The sequence below is a fragment of the Uloborus diversus genome, chromosome 3 (assembly GCF_026930045.1).
Source record: "Uloborus diversus isolate 005 chromosome 3, Udiv.v.3.1, whole genome shotgun sequence".
In the NCBI taxonomy this organism is placed as follows: Eukaryota; Metazoa; Arthropoda; class Arachnida; order Araneae; family Uloboridae; genus Uloborus; species Uloborus diversus.
The window spans coordinates 157,586,950-157,609,838 of record NC_072733.1 but is presented as its reverse complement, the minus strand read 5'-3'; the positions used below and the strand labels follow the sequence as shown (position 1 = coordinate 157,609,838).

The window sequence follows — 22,889 nt, the reverse complement described above, 5'->3', positions numbered from 1 at the left end:
TGTTAATGACTCAAAAACCGTGGATAATAGAAATATAAGTTTGTTGATGGTATTAATAATAGTTATTTTTATTTTTAAAATTCACAATACAGAAGGATGTTTACCAATTTGTTGATTTGCTTTTAAATTAACGGAATAAAATAATTTTTTTTTGTGATCAATAAAAATCTTAGTCTTGTCCAAGATAGTGAAGTAGTAGTTTGATTACTGGTATAGAGTCCATGTCAATTCAGGAAATGGGGTTACCTTAATTGTCTCCGAAGCTTTTGAGGTAAATGTATATTAAAATTCAGAAAAAAGTAAGTTCCAAAATTTTCAAACTGCTCTATCTCTGGAACGGTGGAAAATATTTTGTTATGATTTTTAGTATCTGAAAGATAATTATTTTCTCTTCATCATGATATGCACCATTTGGAATTATGTATTTACTTTTTCTTGCCACTGCATCTTCAGAAAAAGAAATAATTAATCAATATATGAATTTTTTACAAAATAGCAATTTCGAAAACTTAAATTTTTTTTTAACTCTTGATCAGTATTGAGTACTATGTACCCTGAAAAAATGAGCATCCACTTTTCAGTTTAACAGGTTTTAGAGGCATATGTGTAAATGAGGGTTTTTCAAGAACTCTATACGTAAAGGTAAACTTTAAAATTCATAAGAAGGCACTGTATGCTAAACAAATCTTTTAGCACTGTGCTGAAAGGTTGCATGTAGAGAAAGGTTTCAACTGGCAAATCGGCTAAAGACTTCATTCATATTTTCATAAAAAAATAGGATTCCTGATGAAACAGCTACTAAAAATTAAAATGTGGCTATAAAACTAAATTAAAATTTTCTTCTGGCCACTTACCACTTGTTTGCTAAAGTTTTGAACTTTCAAGTCTACCTTTACATATAAAGTTCCTTCAGAATTCCCATTTCTCAAGTGCTTCTAAAACCTGTTAAACTCGATAGCGGAAGCTCTCATTTTAAGGTAATCTAAAACTAATTGGTACTAATCACTTAATTTTTTTTTTTTTTTTGAAAAACATTCAAAAGACTGATTAATTATTATTATTTTTTCTTTTTTAAACTCTTTAGCAAGAAGAATTAAACTCATATTTTTGAATGGTGCATATCATCTCCCAGAAAAAATAATTGTCTTTTAAGTAAAAAAAAAAACTACTACAAAATATTGTGCACCATTCTGGAGATAACGTGGTTCAAAATTGTTGTTAAATCGCAAGTAGAAAATGACACTCAGGTTGCTATTGTTGGGGGGCTGTATCTCGGGTCAGAAATTTTTTGTTTGGAAGAACAAAAATGTGCCTGTAGCTTAATGTTTTCTGTATTTTAACATAGGTTAAATTAAAATACTTCTGAGAGTATGAAGGTAAGATTTTTTTTTTTTTTGAAAAATCTAACTAAGCCTACCTTACCTGCAAAGTGCCCATAAATACCATGTAGAAGGTTTAACGTCTTGCATTCTAGTTCAGTGGTAAAGTACGTGTTAAACAATGTAAAATTAAACCAATGGTAAATACCTTTTTTTTCTTACATTTAATTTTGAACCCTGCTTTTCTAAGTTAATCATTTTGATTTTTTTTTTTTTTTTTTGTTATGTGTAAAATCCATTGTTTGATTTACTAATTTAATACTGCAATGCATGGTTTTTTGTATGTAATAATGATTGTGCATTAGTTATTAATTGTCCCAATTAACATATTCAAAAGTGTTACTCAAATCCACTATGCCACTGAGTGGTCTATTATGCCATTTACACATCCCATGAAAAAATGCAATTGCTAAAATACAATAAAATACAAATAATTAAGCTCTGATGTGATCTAATTCTAGTTATGTAACCTTTAAAGTATCATCTTAATTTTTTTCAGATTTTTTTAATATACAGTATACTCCCGATTATCCATGTGCGAATTATCCGGTTTGCGGATTATCCGTGCATCATTTCGGAATCACACTTTTTTAAAGCCTCTTTCAGGCGCTAAAATCAAGGTAATACGAAGTGTACCCTACTATCCGTGCACAGAGGTCAAATCGGACACGTGTCCTACCCTCGTGTTCTATTGTTGTATTGTCCATTAGGGGCCATCCAAGAGTCATTGGATGAAGAATCATCTTTGATTGCCGAAGATAATATCCATAACATCACTGAGGAAGTTAAGGAAATCGAAGGTTTCGAATCAGTTGACGCTGAAAATGTCAGAGTGGTTTAAAAGCGACGAATGTGAATCAGGATTTCAATGTCTAACTGATGAAAATATCATTGAACTTGTTACTGAATCAAACGCAAGTGATGATACCGAAAACGAAGATGAACATGGAGAAAATACAATTTCACATTCTACTACTCTACAATCTGTGGAACATTTATTGGATTACATGAGTGAAAGAGGTTACAATTACGGAGAAATAATTGCAGTAAGAAAAAATGTATCACCGAATTTTTTAAGTAATAAATTTCAAAGAAAAGTTCTTGGTTTGTGGGAGTATATATATATATATATATATATATATTAGTTTTTCTAATTTCGACCTTAAATAGTTACCCTGCATATTCCTTAAAGGATTTTTCGGATTATCCGTGCTACGCAGCCCGGTGATTAGCACGGAAAATCGGGAGTATACTGTATATTGTATTACCCTGCACTAGCTGTCATGCTGCAAGGTTCAAAGTTCACCTGGTTTTAAAAAATCCTTGCGTGATCCTTTCCACCATGCCAGTATAAACAAAATCAGATTAATATAATTAAATACAATAAATGTATGTTTAACTTAAAAACTAAAGTGAGTTTCTACATATTATATTTTTAATAGAAATAAGGGTTTCATTTGTTAAAACATTAATTCACAATAGCATTCTTATTATTCTGAAAAGAAAAGAATTTTATAAAAAAGTAAATTAAAGCAAATTTTTATTGTCCAAAAATTAAAGTATTTTACAGTTACAAAAATAATTTAATACCATTCAATGAATAAAAAAAAAAAACTTACCTCCCTAACTGGAATGTAAAATAACTTATTTAGGTAGTGATAAATAAGTGACAATTTCTGTGATTGCTTCTGTGTCAAACATTATGTAACGGATTCGGTGCGACTTCCACTTTCTTGAAATGAAGACACAGTTCTTGATAAAAACACAGGAAATTTATTTACACTATGTACAGGAAAGATCTTCAAAAAACTGCTAAATTATTCATCAGCAATTAAGCAATTATCACACAACACCGTAAACTCAACGTTTACACACGTATTTACTTCCAAATACGAAAACAACACAGCGAAATGCCTCGCTATAAACAGAGCTAATACACACACTCAGTTCGAAATCTGAATCGAAACTAACTGTTTATCCATCGCTAACGGCTTAAATACACCGAAAAGAATTTTCTCAAATATTCCACACGCTTCTCGAAATGCGTTGACCGTTATCAAATTTTATCAGTGAACAAAAAGGGAATAGGGGTCGTATATTTTAGCCATATGAAAAAGGGGTTGTATATTCATTACGGGAAACTATTTACAGGTTACGTTACTACAATAATTACTATTTACAGGATTTGTAACATTGCCCCCTTCCTAAGGACTGCACGTCCCGGGCAGTACAATCCCCAGAAAGGGTGCCAAACTTCATCACATGTTCACAAATATACACATTAATTAATAACTAACAGATACAGAAAATACAATAATAACAAGAAATATTACTAAACATTAAAAGCAAAAATTATCTACAACTTTTATGTTATCAACCATGGTTGTTTACGTAATACTCATGAACTATGGCCATAGTATGGGGCTAACCGATCATAATGTACAACCCTAGGTTTTGCATTAGGTGATTTTTGGATCCTCACTACGACGTCATTTAGTCGGTTAAGGACTTTGTAGGGTCCATCCCAATGCGACTGCAATTTGGGTGACAGACCTTTCCGTCGGATGGGATTCCATAACCAAACCTTGTCGCCTTCGTTGAATTCATGTCCAGTAGACCTTGTGTCGTATCGGGTCTTCATCTTCTCCGCCGCGATGTTGATTCGCTCTCGTGCGAAGTTATGAACGTCTTCCAACCGGGCCTGGAGATCCTGGATGTACTCCTCAGGCGATGCAGGCGCATCCGGAGGACGACCGAAGACGAGATCACAAGGTAGCCGAAGCTCTCGGCCGAAGAGCATCTGAGATGGGGCATATCCGGTAGTCTCGTGGACAGCACTGCGGTAGGCCAGCAGGAACAAAGGTAGCTTCTTGTCCCAATCCTGTTGATTTCTGGATACCATAAGTGAGAGATTATTCAGGATTGTGCGGTTAAATCTCTCCACCATGCCGTCCGATTGTGGGTGTAGTGGTGTTGTCCTAGTTTTCTCAATTCCGAAAATTTGACATAGGCCCTTAAACACAGCAGAGATGAAATTCCTCCCTTGATCGGAATGAATCTGCAAAGGTGTTCCGTATCTCGAGATCCAATGTTGGACTAGAGTCTCTGCTACGGTAGTAGCCTCTTGATCTGGAATGGGATATGCTTCCGGCCATTTGGTGAAGTAGTCGATGGAAACAAGAATGTATTTGTTCCCATCAGCAGTTCTTGGTAGAGGACCCAGGATGTCGATCCCAATTCGTTCGAAAGGAGCTCCAACGTTGTACAGATGTAGCTTCCCTCTGCTTCTTTTCTTCGGTCCTTTACGAGCAGCACAGGCGTCACAAGAATGGCACCACTTCTCCACGTCATCCTTCGCCTTGCTCCAGAAGAAGCGCTCCCGAACTTTATTGAGAGTTTTCAAGACACCAAAATGTCCTCCAGTCGCACTACTATGTATTTCTTTCAGAACATCTGAAATCCTGGATCGAGGAAGTAGTAACTGCCACCTAGATGTCTTGCCGTCGTCAGATTCCCATTTCCGGTGTAGCATGCCGTTCCGTAAATGGAGTGAGTTCCATAAAGCCCAGTATCTTTTTGTTGCAGGACTGAAGATGGAAACGTCCTGCCAGCTAGGGCGTCGACTGTCACTTTCCATGAACTCTAAAATTGGTTTTATGTCGGGGTCTTCAAGTTGATCTTTTCGAACTTGGTCATCACTCCATGGATCAGGTTCTGATGATGTTGGAGTCACTGTCACCTGATAGGCGGTAGGGCTAGTCGTTCCACACTGTTTCTCGATTCGGGAACAATAGTGGCAGTTCTCAGGACAGGGTCTCCTTGATAAAGCGTCAGCATTACCGTGAGATAACCCTTTTCGATGCTTGATCTCCATGTCATATTCCTGGAGCCGCTGTATCCATCTGGCTATCTGGCCTTCTGGATTCTTGAAGTTCAAAAGCCAAGTTAACGAGGCATGATCTGTCCGAAGCAGAAATTTTCGGCCGTAGAGGTAATGATGGAAGTGTTCTACAGCTTTCACTATGGCCAGTAACTCCTTTCTGGTGACGCAGTAATTTCGCTCCGACTTTGATAAGCATTTGCTCCAGTAAGTGATGACATGTTCATTTCCGTCAATTTCTTGGGATAAAACAGCTCCAATTCCCTCGTTGCTCGCATCAGTGTCCAGGATGAAGGATTTTTCAGGCTGAGGATAGGCGAGGATAGGCGTTGATGTTAAAGCCTCCTTCAGTCGTAGAAATGCATCTTCGCATTCTTTGGACCATTCAAACTTTTGCTTGCTCTCCGTCAGCTTATGCAAAGGTCGTGCAATGTTGGAAAAACCCTTCACAAACTTCCTGTAGTACGTGCAGAGCCCCAGGAAACTTCGCAACTGATGGATGTTTTCGGGACGACTCCAACTCCTGACCGCAAATACCTTCTCTGGATCGGTTTGCACACCCTCAGAAGAGATGATGTGACCAAGGTAGTTCACTTCCCGGCGGAACAAATTACATTTGGACGGGCTTAACTTCAGATTGGCTTCCTTAAGCTTTTGCAGCACCTTCCTAAGATTTGCCAGATGTTCTTCGAAGCTGCGTCCCACGATGATGATATCGTCTAAGTAGACCAGACAGGATTCGTAAGAAAGTCCTCTTAACACTGTCTCCATAAGACGCTCGAACGTAGCTGGTGCATTGCAGAGGCCGAAGGGCATCACTTTAAACTGCCATAAGCCTTGTCCAGTTGTAAATGCTGTCTTTTCTCGGTCATCAGGGTGTATCTCAACCTGCCAGTAGCCGCTCTTCAAGTCCAGGGTCGAAAACCACTTGTGTCCGGAAAGAGTGTCCAAGGTGTCGTCTATCCGTGGAAGAGGGTAGCTGTCTTTCTTGGTGATTTCATTCAGCCGTCGGTAATCGACACAAAATCTGGTGGAGCCATCTTTCTTTCGGACCAAGACGATGGGAGAGGCCCAAGGACTGGATGACGGTTCGATTACATCATTCTCCTTCATCTCTTTCAGGAGGGTCTCAACCTCTTCCTTCTTGGCGAACGGTAGTCGTCTTGGATGCTGTTTAATAGGGGGGTGTTCCCCAGTGTAGATCCTATGCTGCGTTAAATTCGTCCGGCCCACATCCTCCGATGTAGATGAAAACAGATGCTTGAAGTCGTCCACCAATTGTTCCGCAGCAGCTCTTTGATCTTTCGATAATGGCGCACTCCCAATTAACTTCGACGTCAAGGACTCAGAAGACACAGTCTCAGGGGAATTGATTCTTCTAATGATGCAGTTTACTGGAGTACAAGTTGCCAACACTTCACCTTTTCGGATATTCCTTGGCCTTTCACTCACGTTGGCGACTCTCACAGGAATTACATCCTTAGAAAGGTCCACAAGCGTAGATGCTACCAGTACTCCTTTTAGGCTATTGCTTAGGTTAGGGTATTCAATGAGTCCAAATCGAAAACTATTGCTTTCTTCAAGGGAGCCAGGTATTAATGATTCTGACCTTGAGGGAATCGAAAAATCTGTTTGAGCTATTATTTGATGAGCGGATTTTACATCATTTTCTCCGTTGAGGATGGTTATGTCTTCTCTCATCGATTGCAGCTCATTAGTCTTGAAGTCGAGAGTGAAGTCATATTTCTTCAAAAAGTCCAATCCGAGAATGAAGGGGTCCGTGATATTAGCGACGAATGCCGTATGATGGTAGGTGGCATTCCCAAACACTATTTCCAAGTCCACTTTACCGTCAATCTCAATTTTGTCACCTGTCACAGTCTGGAGACTTACGCGTGGCGATGTCCACAGCAGTTTCAATCCAAATTCACGAGCCACATCTGTCCTAATGATTGTCACATTGGCTCCAGTGTCAACAATCAGTCTGCAGGGGTTCCCATTTACATGTGCGTAAATGAAAAGTCCATCACTGCCACTACTAGAAGAGGAAATCTGCAGAGCTTTAGTTGTGGTGATTTCCTTCCCTCGCGTAGCTTGGCGATCCGGACAACTCCTTCGCAGGTGTCCTTCACTACCGCATTTCCAGCACTTAAGTGATTGTCCATTTTGGTCCTTGGGAGCCGAAGTCCTTTTGAGGATTCCTGCAATTTCTTTTATTTGCTTTTCCAGTTCAGCAAAGCGTGACGAAACCGGATCAGGCTCATCAGTTTTGACGCCGCGGATCGAATGGCGATCCTTGCGGGTTGCTTGCTGGGCGGCCTCCAACTTCATCGCATACACAACAGCAGAATTCAGGTCTTTGACATCCGCCATCCGTAGAGCTTTCTGGATTTCCGGATCTCGAACCCCGTCGATGTAGTAGTTGAGTGCCAGGTTGTCCCGAACATCCGCAGGACAGTCGCAAAAAGCAAGATGAGACAGTCTTTCAATGTCCGCCGCGAGCTCTTGCAGGGTTTCTCCGGTTCTCTGGAAACGGGACTTAAACTGGAGTCGGCTGAAATCTTTCTGGCACTTCTCACCGAAGCGAAGCTCCAACGCAGATGTGAGGGCGGCGAAATCCAGGCGCTGGCCGTTCGGAAGGTTCTGAAGAATGTCCGCTGCGTCACCTCTCAGGGATGCTGCAAGATGGCAGGCCTTGGTAGCAGAGTCCCATCCGTTCGCTTCCGCCACTATCATGAACTGAGTTTTGTAAACCTGCCACGAAGTTTTCCCATCAAATGTGGCAAGTTTAATGGACGGTCGAGCAACCGATGTGGGAGCTCCAAACTGTACAGAGCTGCTTTCCGCGGTCGCCAATCTCCTTTCCAGGTCTTTAAAGATGTCTTCTTTAAGTTGATGAAATTTTCTATCTTCTTCTTCCAGTTTACTTTCTACAGCATTGCATCGGCCTTCCACGGAACTTAATTTTTCTTCAAATTTCTCTTCGATAGCATCAACTCGATGCTCTATCTCATTAAATTTATTTTCCATCACAGTCTTTACCGAAGTAAGATCGTTTTTAATTTCCTCTTGGTTAGAAACTAGGTCATTTTTCAGCACCGTTAAATCACTTTTCAATTGGTTTTGATTAGCCGCCATATCATTTTTTAATTGTTCTTGATTAGCTGCCATATCATTTTTTAATTGTTCTTGATTAGCTGCCATATCATTTTTTAATTGTTCTTGATTAGCTGCCATATCATTTTTTAATTGTTCTTGATTAGCTGTAAAACTTGCAGTCAAGTCACTTTTTAATTGTTCTTGATTGGCTGTAAAACTTGCAGTCAAGTCACTTTTTAATTGTTCTTGATTAGCCGCCATATCACTCTTCACAGAGGTGATTGCGTCAAGAAGTTGTTTTAATTGTTCATCCATTGCGCGAGTAATCACCATAAAAATCAAGTCCTAATTCAAAAAAGTCTTTATGAAAAAATGTCCAAAGTCACACTTACTCCAAGAAAGTCCAGAAGAAGCCCCACGTTGGGCGCCAATTTGTAACGGATTCGGTGCGACTTCCACTTTCTTGAAATGAAGACACAGTTCTTGATAAAAACACAGGAAATTTATTTACACTATGTACAGGAAAGATCTTCAAAAAACTGCTAAATTATTCATCAGCAATTAAGCAATTATCACACAACACCGTAAACTCAACGTTTACACACGTATTTACTTCCAAATACGAAAACAACACAGCGAAATGCCTCGCTATAAACAGAGCTAATACACACACTCAGTTCGAAATCTGAATCGAAACTAACTGTTTATCCATCGCTAACGGCTTAAATACACCGAAAAGAATTTTCTCAAATATTCCACACGCTTCTCGAAATGCGTTGACCGTTATCAAATTTTATCAGTGAACAAAAAGGGAATAGGGGTCGTATATTTTAGCCATATGAAAAAGGGGTTGTATATTCATTACGGGAAACTATTTACAGGTTACGTTACTACAATAATTACTATTTACAGGATTTGTAACAATTATATTGCCGTATAGTTGAATCCATAATGAATGAACTACATTAATAGCAAACACATATTAATTTTTCTCACTTCTTGTTTAACTTGAAGTGTTTGTATTCTTGACTACGAGTAAACATATTTTGTCAGTCGTCTACCTTTTTTTTTTTCTTTTTTTTTTTTTTTTGGCAAAATGAATCCAGAATTATCTGGCATGCTAGAAAATTCAAATTTCTCAGCAGGCTGGTCAACCTCACTGATATCCCACATGCCAGCTGATGCAGGGTAATGTGGCATAGAGAGAGAGAGAGATAGAGTGTGAGTCTTAATGTCTTGGGGAACACCTTAAGGGGTGTTAGAGGGGTGGATAAGAAGCAAGAAACAAATGGGAACATTTGTTTGCAAACATTTGTTTCTTTTTCTTTTTTTATTCTTGCAATGTTTTTATTTTGCTTTGTATACTTAGAGTTCTTAACATTGAATGTTATATGCAAAAGGCCACGATCTTGCAAAAAACATTGATTTTTCATGTACTGACTTGCTATATTTTTGATGTTTTTGGCTACTTGTTCTCTCAAAAAGTAATAAAAATTATTTCCTTATTTCTCCATACATATTTTTTTTAGCTATCTGATGTTTTTAGAAGGGTTTCTACAAGTGAAAATCAAGATGAAAAACTTAAGTTGCTGAAATCACTGAAACTTCGATATTTTACACCAAAAGAAGTTGCAAACATTATGTATTTTCCAAAGAATTTTGGTTAGTGTTCTTAAAACTTTTACCATTATTTAAAGTGAATTTTAAACTGAATACATTCTTTTGCCAAACAAATTAAAAATAAGTATCCCTAGAAATTTGAAACGATCTTCTGAAAATTTCATGTACAAATATTTTTATGTGAACTATGCAGAAGATGCAAAATTTTCAGTCCTGGTCAATATCAAATTTGGTCACAGTATGCAACTCTATTGCTCAACTGGCCTAGTACAAATCAGGAATTAATTGCTGAAGGTCTATATTTTCTTTTTTTCCATTGTAGTTTGTGGATACATTAATAATGCTATTACAAGTTGTGGTAGCATTTATGTACAACTGGAAGACTGAATATGGTCAGATAATCAGGATGCATGAAGCTAGGTAGTCATGTGTGATGCTGGGTATTAGACATTACACTTTCAATGTAAACGTTTGACTGTAGGCAGGTCGTGACAGCAATTTGCTGTGCTGAACTTTTGCAAAATGAAAGCTCTGGAGGTCCGCAACGCAAATACAAAGATTGGACGCAAAGAGGATTGTCCCTAATTCCAATCCGTCAGACTAAATTATTGTCTTTGATTGGACATGCTGCAGTTTCTTCCACGCCATTTATAGTACCCTTCCACCATCTTACGCCCAGGTCAGGCAAAGCTTGTCACATGACCATCACCGATTTCTCTTTAAAATGTACTGAAGTTACAACTAAGGGGTATATGACATATCACAACGAGTTTTGCAAGAAATTTTTTTCTCCAGTTCAGCCTATTGAAATTCTGCACAAAATCAGCCATTTTGAAAAAAAAAAAACAGCAAAACACTCAATTTGAAATGGGTACTTTTTCAAAAGTATTTAACTTATCAAAATATTTTTTTCTGAAATGAATTAAGAGCCTACGTATCATCTAGGCATTGTTTTTGAAAATTTAGGCAGGTTTATTGACAAGGAAAAAAATATAAATTTTTGTGGTAAAAAATTGAATTTTTACCGATTTTATTATTATTTTTATACAATGAAAAAAATCTTTTTCTTTTTCTGAACAGACATCACAGTTTGAAACCCTTATATGGTAACTTCATGGCATATTTTATTGTAGTCCTCAGATGCATACAGCCTGTAAATAAAATTTTTAAATTCTGACAGGGGTGTCTACCCACCTGGAAAACCTGGAAATGTCAGCAAAAAATCAGGGATTTTATGTAGAAAACCTGGAAAATGTTTAAAATTATAACCACTTTCAAAAGATTTGTTTTTCTTTTGTGCAGTTTAGTGAAACAAATTTGGTCAGAAATTTCTTGAGATTACTAAAAGAAAATATTTCTTTCCTAAAACCAGTTCTTCAACCTCACCTTTTGTTCTTTAGTTTTAAACATTCCAGTTTCCCTTGGAGGTTGAGAAGTTAACAATGGTAGTTAATTTGTTTCTGCAACTTCCTATGAAAAACTGTTTAGTTTTCCCACACCAGTTAATAAATAAGCCATTCATTGTAACTAAGATAAGAGAATAAACAAGTTTGTAGATTATTGTTCAATTTCAGTATTACTATGTTGTTTGCGTAGTTCTTTATCTCTGTAGAGATGTGTTTGTAATTTACACATGTTTAAATGCTTTGAAACAATTCCTCTTGAATCAGAATCAAACAAACTAAAAATGTCAAAAAAAATAAAAAAATAAAAATAAAATTAAATTAAATTTAAAAAAAATAAATAAAAATAAATAAATAAATAAATAAAAAGTTTCCTACTGAAATTTTTTTCAATTCAGTGGGTAGAGAACTCAGCTGGTGCACAAAAGGCTTTAGACATTTTGCCACACTTAAAAATTCAAAAAGACAGAGGTTGTATATGTTGAACGGAATACAAATATGTATGACACAGTAAAATCAATGTTGAAGTGCAGTGAAATTTTGAAAGCAAAGTTGGGATTCTTTACTTCGGCGACATCAGAATTGCAAGTTTTTTTATTAAGATTCTAGGCTGGTAAATCAATGGCCCCTTTCCTGCATGAAGAGATGTATTTGATTTTTAAAAATTTAATGAAGTGATTTCTTAAAAGTTCTCCAAATTTCCCAAAAAACAAAAACTTAAAAGTTTCTCAAAAAACAAAGCCTGCTTTAGGGATGGATGGATGTAATAGTTTAAAATATAAACCTAACGTGAATGAAATGTCACATAAGCACAGCCAACTATTAAAAAAATAGCAAAAGTAGCTAAACTAACCTAAAAATAAATAAATAAATAAAAACAAAAAACTCGACTGCATAAAAATAAAAACTAAAAAGAAAAAAATATAAGCCCAGTAAGTTAGAATGTTAAGTACTACTGAATAACTACACAATTAAAATAGTTTTATAATCGATACACACATAAGACAAATCATGAATTCAAAAACAGAATAGAAGCAACTGCACGACTCTTTAGGCAATTTTACAAATTATGAAAAATCGCTTAATGATCCAATAAATCTCTACTAAAATTTAGGGAAAAGAAATGCTTCGTATGTTAACAATGGCTCTCATCGAACAAGTAAAATTGAAGCCGCTAAATATTAAAAATTGCAGAAAATATCGCCTGCGACAAAACAGAACAAATGGAACAAAATCGTTCTGTTGCTACACGTTTATTTATCGTCTGCCAAGTATTGCTTGTGTTTGTTCGTATGTTATCTTTTATAACTGTGTGTTAGCAAGAACTGATTTTGTTTTATTGTTTTTAGAACACGAATATGACGAGTCAAAGAACATTTTTTTTTTAATGTCTGAGGCCTGTGAAATTACAAAACATTTTCTTCGACTTTATTTGAAATAAAGTATGGCTATTTTCCTCAAGTAATGGTTTTAAGTTTCTCTTGCGCTGAAGGATGTCCAAAGTTAAATTTTTGAGATGCGATAATTCCCAATTTTGCTGATTGATAAAATACGACCTGGCACGGATATCTACATCTGATAAGAAGCAATTAGGAATCATTTTTAAAAATGCAATATTGTCTCTAAATTTGCTGAATAAAGAATTTTTTGAGAGGCCACACAATGACCTCCAATCGGGGCGCTATTGCTTAAGCTTAGTTTAGTTTTAAAAAAATCGTTAAAACGGTTTTTGCATCTTGGTGCAAATTTTGGTAGCGATTCATTTATGTTCCATTCTTCGGGCAGTGGTTATGGACCAGTATAGATCAGTAAATACATGCTACTGATTACCTGCACAATGCAGCGATAATATCAATTACTGCTAATTACCACTGATTTAAAAAATGCTCTTATTTAGCGGCAAACAAATAAACATGTTTGCATCATAAAACTGAAGTAATATAGATTTCAGAAATGCAAAAAAAAGATGAAAATGAAAAAATTCGCAGTCACTGGCGTTTACCTTCTCACGACAGAACGGTTATGGGCAAGAAATTTCAAAGTTGCAAATAAATGAAAATCAAAAAGTTTGCAGTTACTGCTGTTTGTCTGCCAATGGGAGAAAGTTTCCGTTCTTCTGTGTGCAGGTAAAGAGCAGTAAGTGCATTCTGCCGATTACCTGAAACATGTAGCGATAAAAGCAGTTACTGCTGTTTGCCTGCCCATGGGAGAAAGTTTTCATTCTTCCGTGAGCAGGTAAAGAGCAGTAAGTACATACTGCCGACTTCCCGCAAAATGTTACGAAAAAAGCAGTTACTGCTAATTACCACTGGTAAAAAAATGCTTTTTTTTTCTGCGGCAACCAAATAAAAATGTTTGTACAATAAAACTATATCAATATAGATATCAAAAATGCAAAAAAAATGAAAATCGAAAAATCTGCAGTTACTGCCGTTTACCTGCACACAGCAGTATATATATATATATATATATATATATATATATATATATATATATATATATATATATATATATATATATATATATATATATATATTGGGTTGTTCGGAAAGTAATTTCGTTTTTTCCCGTCAGAGGACTTAATTACGTTTTTTCGAAACCAACTTCACACTTAAGCCGCATAACCATTATATGTCTTGAGAGCTGATATTGCAAGGCTTGTGTGTGAAAAAGTTCTATTAATTCTACGCAGTAGTTTTTGGTTGGTGCCCTTTTAAATATGGAGAGCAATAAGCAGCATTTTCGTCATATTTTACTTTTTTACTTCAGAAAAGGTAAAAATGCTGTCCAAGCGAGAAAAAAATTGACGGATGTGTATGGAGAAGGCGTGTTAACAGTACGCCAGTGCCAGAACTGGTTTGCAAAATTTCGATCCGGCAGTTTTGATGTTGAAGATGCACCACGGTCTGGAAGGCCGGTCGAAGCTGACAAAGATGCGATAAAGGCATTAGTTGATGCAAATCGGCGAATAACCACATGAGAGATCGGTGAGAGATTAAATTTGTCGAATTCGACTGTTTATGGCCATTTGAAAGGCATGGGCTTAACCTCGAAGCTCGATGTGTGGTGCCCCATGTCCTTACGGAGCGAAATTTGTGTCGTCGCGTTGACACGTGTGATTCGCTCCTCAAACGTCAAGAAAATGATCCATTTTTGAAGCGGATTATTACTGGGGACGAAAAATGGGTTGTATACAACAATGTTAAACGCAAGAGGTCATGGAGCAGAAAAGATGAACCGGCTCAAAGCGTGTCAAAAGTCCACATTCACCAAAAAAAGGTGATGCTCTCTGTTTGGTGGGATGTCAAAGGAATCGTTTTTTTTTGAGCTTTTGCCGGACAATACAACGATTAATTCAGAAGTCTATTGTCATCAGCTGGACAAATTGAATGATTCACTTAAAGAGAAGAGGCCCGAATTAATCAACAGGAAGGGTGTAGTGTTCCACCAGGATAATGCGAGACCTCACACAAGTTTGGTCACTCGCCAAAAACTTTTACAGCTTGAATGGAACATACTGCAACATCCACCATATTCTCCAGATCTGGCGCCTTCCGACTGCTATTTGTTCTGGTCCCTGCAAAATTTTTTGGATGGCAAAACCTGTACCTCAAATGAAGATGTCAGAAACCACCTGAACCAGTTTTTTGCCAGCAAGGACCAAAACTTTCATGAGAGGGGAATTATGTTACTGCCAGAAAGATGGCAAAAGGTGTTGGACCAGAATGGCCAATATATAATTTAATAAAATATTTATTCATTATACGAAAACTGTCTTTCATGTTCCCCAAAAAAAATGAAAAGACTTTCCGAACAACCCAATATATATATATATATATATATATATATGTGGGGGGGGGGCAATGTGCAAATCCGGGCCGCTCGTAAGAAAATTCTGGACACCGGCCTTGTTAGCTAGTTCTTTGGGACTTTGAGTTAGTGATAGTTGGCTGCTGTATAAATATGTATTCATACATTTAATTTTATATACACTGAAAAGCCAAAGCATGACCACCTCTTTAATAATTTGTTGCACCATCTTTTGCCTACAAAATAGCTGCAACTTGCCTGGGCATCGGTTCCACAAGTTCTTGGTAGATAACTGGACTTAGGTTGTTCCTAATGTGCAGCAGTTACGCAGAGTCAAGATATTCAGGCATTGTGGAGTTTGATCTCTGAGCTACCTTTTGTATGAAAGACCAAACATGCTCCATCGGATTAAAATCTGGTGAATTAGGTGGCTAGGACATTAATTGGAATTTATCATCATGCTATTCAAACCACTCTAATACAATAATAGCCTTGTGAGATATAACACTGTCTTCTTGGATGATGCTATTTCTAATTGGAAAGACAGATGCCATATAAGGGTGGAACATCACTCAAAATCTCTTATTGGTCTGATATTGTTAGATTTTAATGCTAGTTTTTGCAGGAAGTAGGGAAATGTGGGACACACACACACAAAGTGAAATGGTTAAGATCACTGAGCTTTTTCAAAATGATCAAATTAAAAATTTGTTTTGAAAATTACAGTGCATAAAGGTAGAACATTTTATTTTTTAAAACTTACATTGAAACATTATTTTTTATTTTTGGCAATAAAATTTTGTCTTAAAAAAAAGTGGAAAATTTTCACTTTTTTTTCATGGCGCAAAGTGAAAAATGAAATGTTTTTGAATGAAATACTTTGTATTTGAGTGTGAAGAATATTTTTGAACAAATTTTTGAGCAAATGAAAAGATAATGAAACAATAAACTAATAAATAAATAAATAAATACTTGAATAAAAATTAATGAATGAATAAAATAGTGAATGAATAAGAAAATAAACTTAGTGAATGAATTAAAAAGTGAATTATTAAATAAAGGAATGTAAATGAATTATTTAATAAATGAATACAGACGTGATTGATTAAATTATTGAATAAGTAAACAAAATGAACTATGTCACTTTGCCACTTCCACATTGCCTGGCATGCACTTGACTGATAGTGAAAAATTCTAAAAATACAAATAAGCAAAACATTAACAAAAAAAAAAAAAAAAATGCTTCACCGAATATAAGAAGGTTCAAACAAATTAGGATTTCCAATCCTGTGCCAATCTGAGTCACATGGGATTTCTGGATTGTAAGGAGGCAATCGGTGACAAAGAAATCGACAGGCACTTTCTACAGGTTAGAGCACAAATAAAAAATGTCAGGTTTTTCACTGCTTTCTTTTTTGGACAAAAAAGCGTGTGTACTTTTAGTAAAATGTACCAAGCACATTTTTTAGGCTTATGAAAGCGTTTCAACATTGCATTCAATCTAAGCAGATTTTGCACTCTGTAATACACTTTTTCAATTTCTTCTAAGTATAATTTTCTAAGTTTCAATATTTAGTGATGGTTTTCAAAAAGGCTCATAATTCTTACGCATTTTCACAATTGCTGAATGTATTAACACTAAAACCTGGAATAAGAATACCAATTCATTCTCAGAAAAATATGCTCCATTTTTATTTTGTTGAATAGTAAATATACGGTTCACCACAGGAGACATGAAGTTTTTCTTGCAAATATACAGGAAGGTAATTAAAACTTCAGATGATACTTGCAAAAATATTAGTTTTATGGTTGACAAAAATTGGGAAACGTTTGCATGGAAAATCTTTGCGGGATTGGAAATCCAGCGGGATTTTGCTCTCAATCCTGCGGGATGGAAACCCTACTATTAATGTTAATGAACTCTATCATTTGATAATATCAAAATTTTTGACCTACAACAAAATATTACAGTTTGAGTAGCCAATTTTGAAAATTGCTTGTATTATCATATGCTTTGATTTTCAGAGGTATTTTTTTCTTGACTGGAATTGCCGACATACGTTACTATATAGTTAAAACAATACTAGGTAAGTGGCGCTAAAAGTGGAGTAAATACGTACCAGTTCCCTTTGTCCCACTATTTCATTTTGCTCCGCTATTTCACTTTGCCCCACATTCCCCTACATATTGGTGAAGTTTTTTCATTATGTTTGTTTGTGTTTCTTGGTTTATAACATGTTTCAAGTCTTGAATGGATGTATTTTATCATTATAAGTTAATTTAAATTCATATGTTTTATTATTATTTTTCATCAATTTGAATGAAATATAATTCAGGAGTTGTGCTGTGGTTTGTGCTTTATTGTTAGTGAAATTACCTCTTTTTACTTATTTTCCAGATTTTCCTGAACACCTTTCCACAAAGCAAAGACACAAAGCTTTAGGAAACAGTCTAAATGTATTTGTCGTAGCTTGTTTATTTAAATCATTATTTAAAGTTGACAATAACAGATGAAAATTTTAATTGCATAATCAACTTCAATTGTTTCAGATTCTGTAAATAATTAAATCTGAACTCTATTTATACATTCTTAAATCAAACTTTTCAGTGAGCGGGATACATAAATCAATTAATTTTACGTAAGTAAATAAATATATATTTATATATTTTTAGTTTTGTTATTTTTTAAAATTACCTTTTGAAAACCTAATTTATGCCTTATTTATTTAATTTTTCTTGTGTTTGAGAAATGTATAACGTTTTAACTCTTAAACAGGCAGGTAAACAGCAGTTTTCTGCGGGAATGAGTGTTAGAGATATTTGAAGAAACGCCTTTTGGATTCAATAATAACAATGTGGAACACTTCACATAAACTTGCTCATTGAGTTTTTTATTTTTAAAATTCTGTCGGAATAAAAGGACTCTATATTTTTTTGATTTAATTCATTTCTTTATTCTTCGATAAATAAACATAAGTTTTTTTTTTGCATTAAAAACAAGAAAAAACATTTTTCAATACTTCCTTAACATAAACTCAACAGAACTAACTTCTTTGCATCTATGCTTTTTCCACCTATGTTACAGAAGTTCTTTGTATCCTGTATGCGTTGCCTATTGGGAAAATAAATAATGTAATGTTAAAAAATAAAATAAATAAAATAAAAAGCATTATTTTCAAGTACAAGTGACTTTCGATTGATGTAAATCTATAATGATTTGTGTTACGAATATATACCATGAGATTAAATATTGTACTATATTTATGCCAACATGCTTTTAATTTGTGTTGAAATTTTTCGTTATTTACTACTTTGCTCAATTTGTTGCTAGTTGAACTGTTTATTTGATTAAATACTATTTTTTACACAATTTCTCCCATTACTTTTTCTGTTTTAAATTACAATGTGTTTTTTCAATAACAAAGCTCCTTTTGTTTTTATGTATTATTTTTTTTATCAAACTTTAATTTTCTACTTTCAGAAACATTTTCAAGACCACCATAATTTCAGTTTTCTGCATCAAGCAAAAAGAGCAAAAGATATAAACTCTGTTTACTTGTAATATTTAGCTATATCTATTTCGACTATACTGTGCAAAAAACATATTATTAAGCCATCAGCTTTGATTACATCACATTTGAGAAATATTTAAACTTGGTTTATATTCATTTTTACTAGACCTAAGTTTCCTGCATATTATCCGTGGCGGCGTATAATCCGCAGGCCCTAAAATTGGCCCAAAGAAAAAAATATAAAAAACTTTCTATAATCCACGGATAATACAATGTTAAAAAACAAAGTTGTTTTAATTTACATACAATTTTAGCAACTAAATTAAAAACATGAAGTAGTTTTAATATTAAAGGTATTATCAAAGTTAATTTAAAAATAATGATTTCTCCTTGAAATTGAGATTACAGTATGCTAAAAACTAAGTCAAGACAAAGGAGCAAATGAAGACTGCTTCTACTATTCAGACAATTCAAGCTACGTAAAATAAACAACCATATAGGTTACAGAAAGTCTATTGATGAATCCTGCTGAAAATTGAGGCTCAATGCATTGGTGTTGGGGAAAAAAAACGCAGATTATTTGCACCTCATCAATTTTACTTTTAAATTATAATACACTGAAATATACGGTAATTTCCCCCCAAAAAGGACAAAACATATGAAATACTGCTTTGTTTATATTAAAATGTGTAAAATGAGTAATGTTTTTCCATTGTGAAATCACCACATAATTTAATACTTAAGAATAAAAAATATAAAATTGTGCACTGGTTTATAATGACACTGCTTTCAACACGCCATTGCCAATAAATAGCTGGTCTGGGCAGAGCCCATTGAAAATAGCTACTTGGCTTTTAATGCAATTGATTGAATAATGTTCTTTGTTTTTTTTTTTTTTTGTCCACAATTTCCTCCCAAATTTTAGATTTTTTTCTAGTAAAATTCTAAGAACCTAAGTTGAAAGCAAATTTTAAGTGTTGGAGCAATCCATGGCTACGGTTGGTGACTTTCACACAATTTCAGTTGGTCATATTTTATTCAGAAATACTGTTTAAGTTTTGATAAAAACAACGAATGATAAAGTTCACATCCAACATAATTATCATGTAATATTAGTTTGAGATTATTAGTGAAAGTTGTAGAAAAATGTAGAAAATCTCGTTATGGGCGTATAAAAAAGACATGGTTTTAAGTTTTAATATATTTTTAGAAACATAAGCCCTAATCAGGAAAATTTCAGATCAATTTAAACTTAATTTGGAAATTAGATGTCCTCTCGAGTTTATTATTGTAGACTGTGGAAGCTTTAAGTTTTGGTTCCCAGTTACCATGCAACTTCTTCAAAAAAAAAGCATACACCTTTTCTTGTCTCTTCAAATATTTCAGTTTCAAAATATCCTTAACATTATCTGTGACTTGGGGGGGGTGATTGCCCCCAAAGGCTTATAAATTCTGAAAAGTTGCAAAAGTAAACCATCAAACCTCTCCCCCCCCCCCCCCCCCGAAACACTTCACAAAAACTCTCCTACAACTGACAGTATTTTTACGGCTTTAGGGCAATTCTACGAAAAGTGGTCCTGACACACCAAAAAAATTTTTCCACATAATATAGAAACAAACTTTATTTTTTGACAAAATAATATCTACACTTTTCAATACCAGCACCAATTTTGAATTTGAAATATTTTTATATCAGATTTAAGCCTTAATTGATAACATTTAGACGAAATAAAAAGAAAAAATGAATTGTTAGTGAAATAAATGTAAGAGCCTTTTTTTTGCTTCATCATTGTTTTTTTTCTGGGAAAAACTATCAAATATTATGTCTCAAATTTTTTAATTAAGACTTTTGATAAGTTTTTAACCTCCCAAAACATGCAGGTCACTATTTATTGATCACACACGTAACGAAATAAAAAGAAAAAATGAATTGTTAGTGAAATAAATGTAAGAGCCTTTTTTTTTACTTCATCGGGGGTTTTTTTTTGGGAAAAACTATCAAATATTATGAACAAATATTATGCCTCAAATTTTTTAATAAAGACTTTTGATAAGTTTTTAACCTCCCAAAATATACAGGTCACTATTTATTGATCATACACGTAATGCAAAAGGGACAAAAGTTTCCCTCCAAGATCAAATTGAGGGACTAAGATGAAAAATATTTCATATCATAAATTAACTTGATACATAATACCTGTAACCTGACTTTCATCTTCAAACATTTGGCAGAAAATTTTTTATGAGGCTTTTTGAATGATGTCACACATATAATGCTCCTGAATTGTTTGCATTATAAAACCATGTTATAAGGAAAGTAATTCCTTATAAAATGGTTTTATAATATAAAAGGGGGGTTAAGGCCCCCCTAGGGGGCGAAAGTCTCCATATGAGTTCCTGAGCACCGAAGAAGCTCTGTTTGCAATTTGGTAAAGATCCAACGTAAACTGGATTTTTATTAAGAAATCCTCCTCTACTGCTGCACGTGTTCACACACGAAATGCTCTAATGTCACACATGTAACGCTAATAAAATATTTTTATTGCTATTTTACAAGCTTTAGAAAAAAAAAATTGGAATACTTGCTTGTTATACTTAAGACACATGCACAAAAAATACTGTTCAATTACCTTTTTAAACGTCACTAGAAATAACAAAATAATAGGAGGTACAGCTTATTTTCAGATTTTCCAAGTCACACATGTAATGCTGCATTTAAAATTTTGTAAAAAAAATTTAGAATTATCCTATGAAAAAAAAACTTCCACCTAAAAATTCTTACATATGTTCTGTTACTCCAATAGAAACTATTAAGCAATATTTTTAAAAGATCGTAGTGGTTTTTATTGTTTTTTGCAAAGAAATGATGTTAAAAACGAACGCTGGAATGGCCCTCTAATTTAAAATATTTTCCAGGGGAGCTCTCCAATGTCTTCGAATATCGTCAAAAGTTTTGAACTTTTGTAGCTTCAAATAGCTGTGGAAGATTCCTTGAATCCCATCCCTTTACCTAATGTTACCAAAGTCATCCTACAATTGAGTTTTCAAGACTCCAGTTACAAAAAAACTTCCGCGGGAAGACTACAAAACTTCCTCTTTTCCTATCATCACAATGAAATCCTAAACCATGTTTCTGGAACTTTAATATCAACATATTTCCCGGGAGAGTTTTGAATCTCAGACCTTTGCAAAATGCCTTAAAAGAGGACTTTCAATTGTGTTTTTAGCACTTCGATTCCGAAAAAAATCGGGGGATGAGTCCCCGAGCCCAATCCCATCCCCTATTAGCAATGAACATCCTCTTAACATTGCGTTTTGAAGCTTGAAAAGTTGAGGGACAGCTTCTGATCTCATCCCTTCCCTTAACACTCTCAAAGATGGCCAACAACCGCATTTTCAAAACTCTAATTTCAAATAATGTCTGGTGAAAAGTTCTGAAACCCGTTTCTTTCCCCCAACGTCATAAAAAATGGCCTACAACAACGTTTTCAAGACTTCAATTCCGAAAATTTTCCGGAGAGGAGCCCCCAAGTATTTCTTTCCTCATCTTTCAACATTATTCAAAAATCGTCTCAAACTGCGTTTTTGGAACTTCTACATTGAATCATCTCTGGGAAAGTTCTGAACCCCATGTCTTCTGCTTCGTCATTAAACGTGGCCTACTGTTGTGTTTTTAGTACTTCAATTCCAAAAAATTTTCCAGGAAAAAGCACCCGAACCCCCTTGTTTTTAGCATCATTAAAGATTTCTAAAATTACATTTTAGAGTTCTAATATCAAAAAACGATTGGAGAAAATTCATAAATCTCATCCTGGAATTTTCCCCAATGAAACCTTCTTTGGCGGCTTGGAGGAAAACTTCATACCACCAAAAAGGGCAAACAATTGTATTTCCGAAAATATACCCTTAAATTTCAAAATTTTTCAGGAGAGGAGCCTCCCGTCTTCCTATTAACCACCAAAAAGCATCTACAAATGCGTTCCTTTCAAAAATTTTCGTGGGAAAGCCCGCAAATACCTACTTATGCCCGAATATTAAACAGCTTAATCAGCAAACAAATCCATAACTATCTTGAAATTTTATTTACAAATGCAGTTTTTGTATTTAATTATTTTCAGAACAAAAACTGGTAAGAAGAAATGCGTCTTGATACTGTGATGTTTCTCTAATAAGGAGAAAGTACAAT

General features: G+C 34.8%; 2 protein-coding genes across 3 annotated transcripts in view; one reads left to right on the top strand and one right to left on the bottom strand.

Moving 5' to 3' along the window:
* The window catches only part of LOC129219217 (tRNA (cytosine(38)-C(5))-methyltransferase-like), an 80,812-nt gene extending 62,251 nt beyond the window's left edge, over positions 1-18,561 (top strand). For both annotated transcript variants that reach the window (XM_054853540.1, XM_054853542.1), the window contains 2 exons: positions 9,888-10,020; positions 17,590-18,561. In XM_054853540.1, the coding sequence (XP_054709515.1) occupies positions 9,888-10,020; positions 17,590-17,705 (249 nt within the window). In that variant the 3' untranslated portion in view covers positions 17,706-18,561. The remainder of the gene's footprint in view (positions 1-9,887; positions 10,021-17,589) is intronic.
* Positions 18,169-22,889, bottom strand: part of LOC129219216 (pancreatic lipase-related protein 2-like) — a 91,960-nt gene continuing 87,239 nt past the window's right edge. Inside the window, exon 10 of the mRNA XM_054853539.1 lies at positions 18,169-18,303. Coding sequence (XP_054709514.1) covers positions 18,216-18,303 — 88 coding nt within the window. The 3' untranslated portion in view covers positions 18,169-18,215. The remainder of the gene's footprint in view (positions 18,304-22,889) is intronic.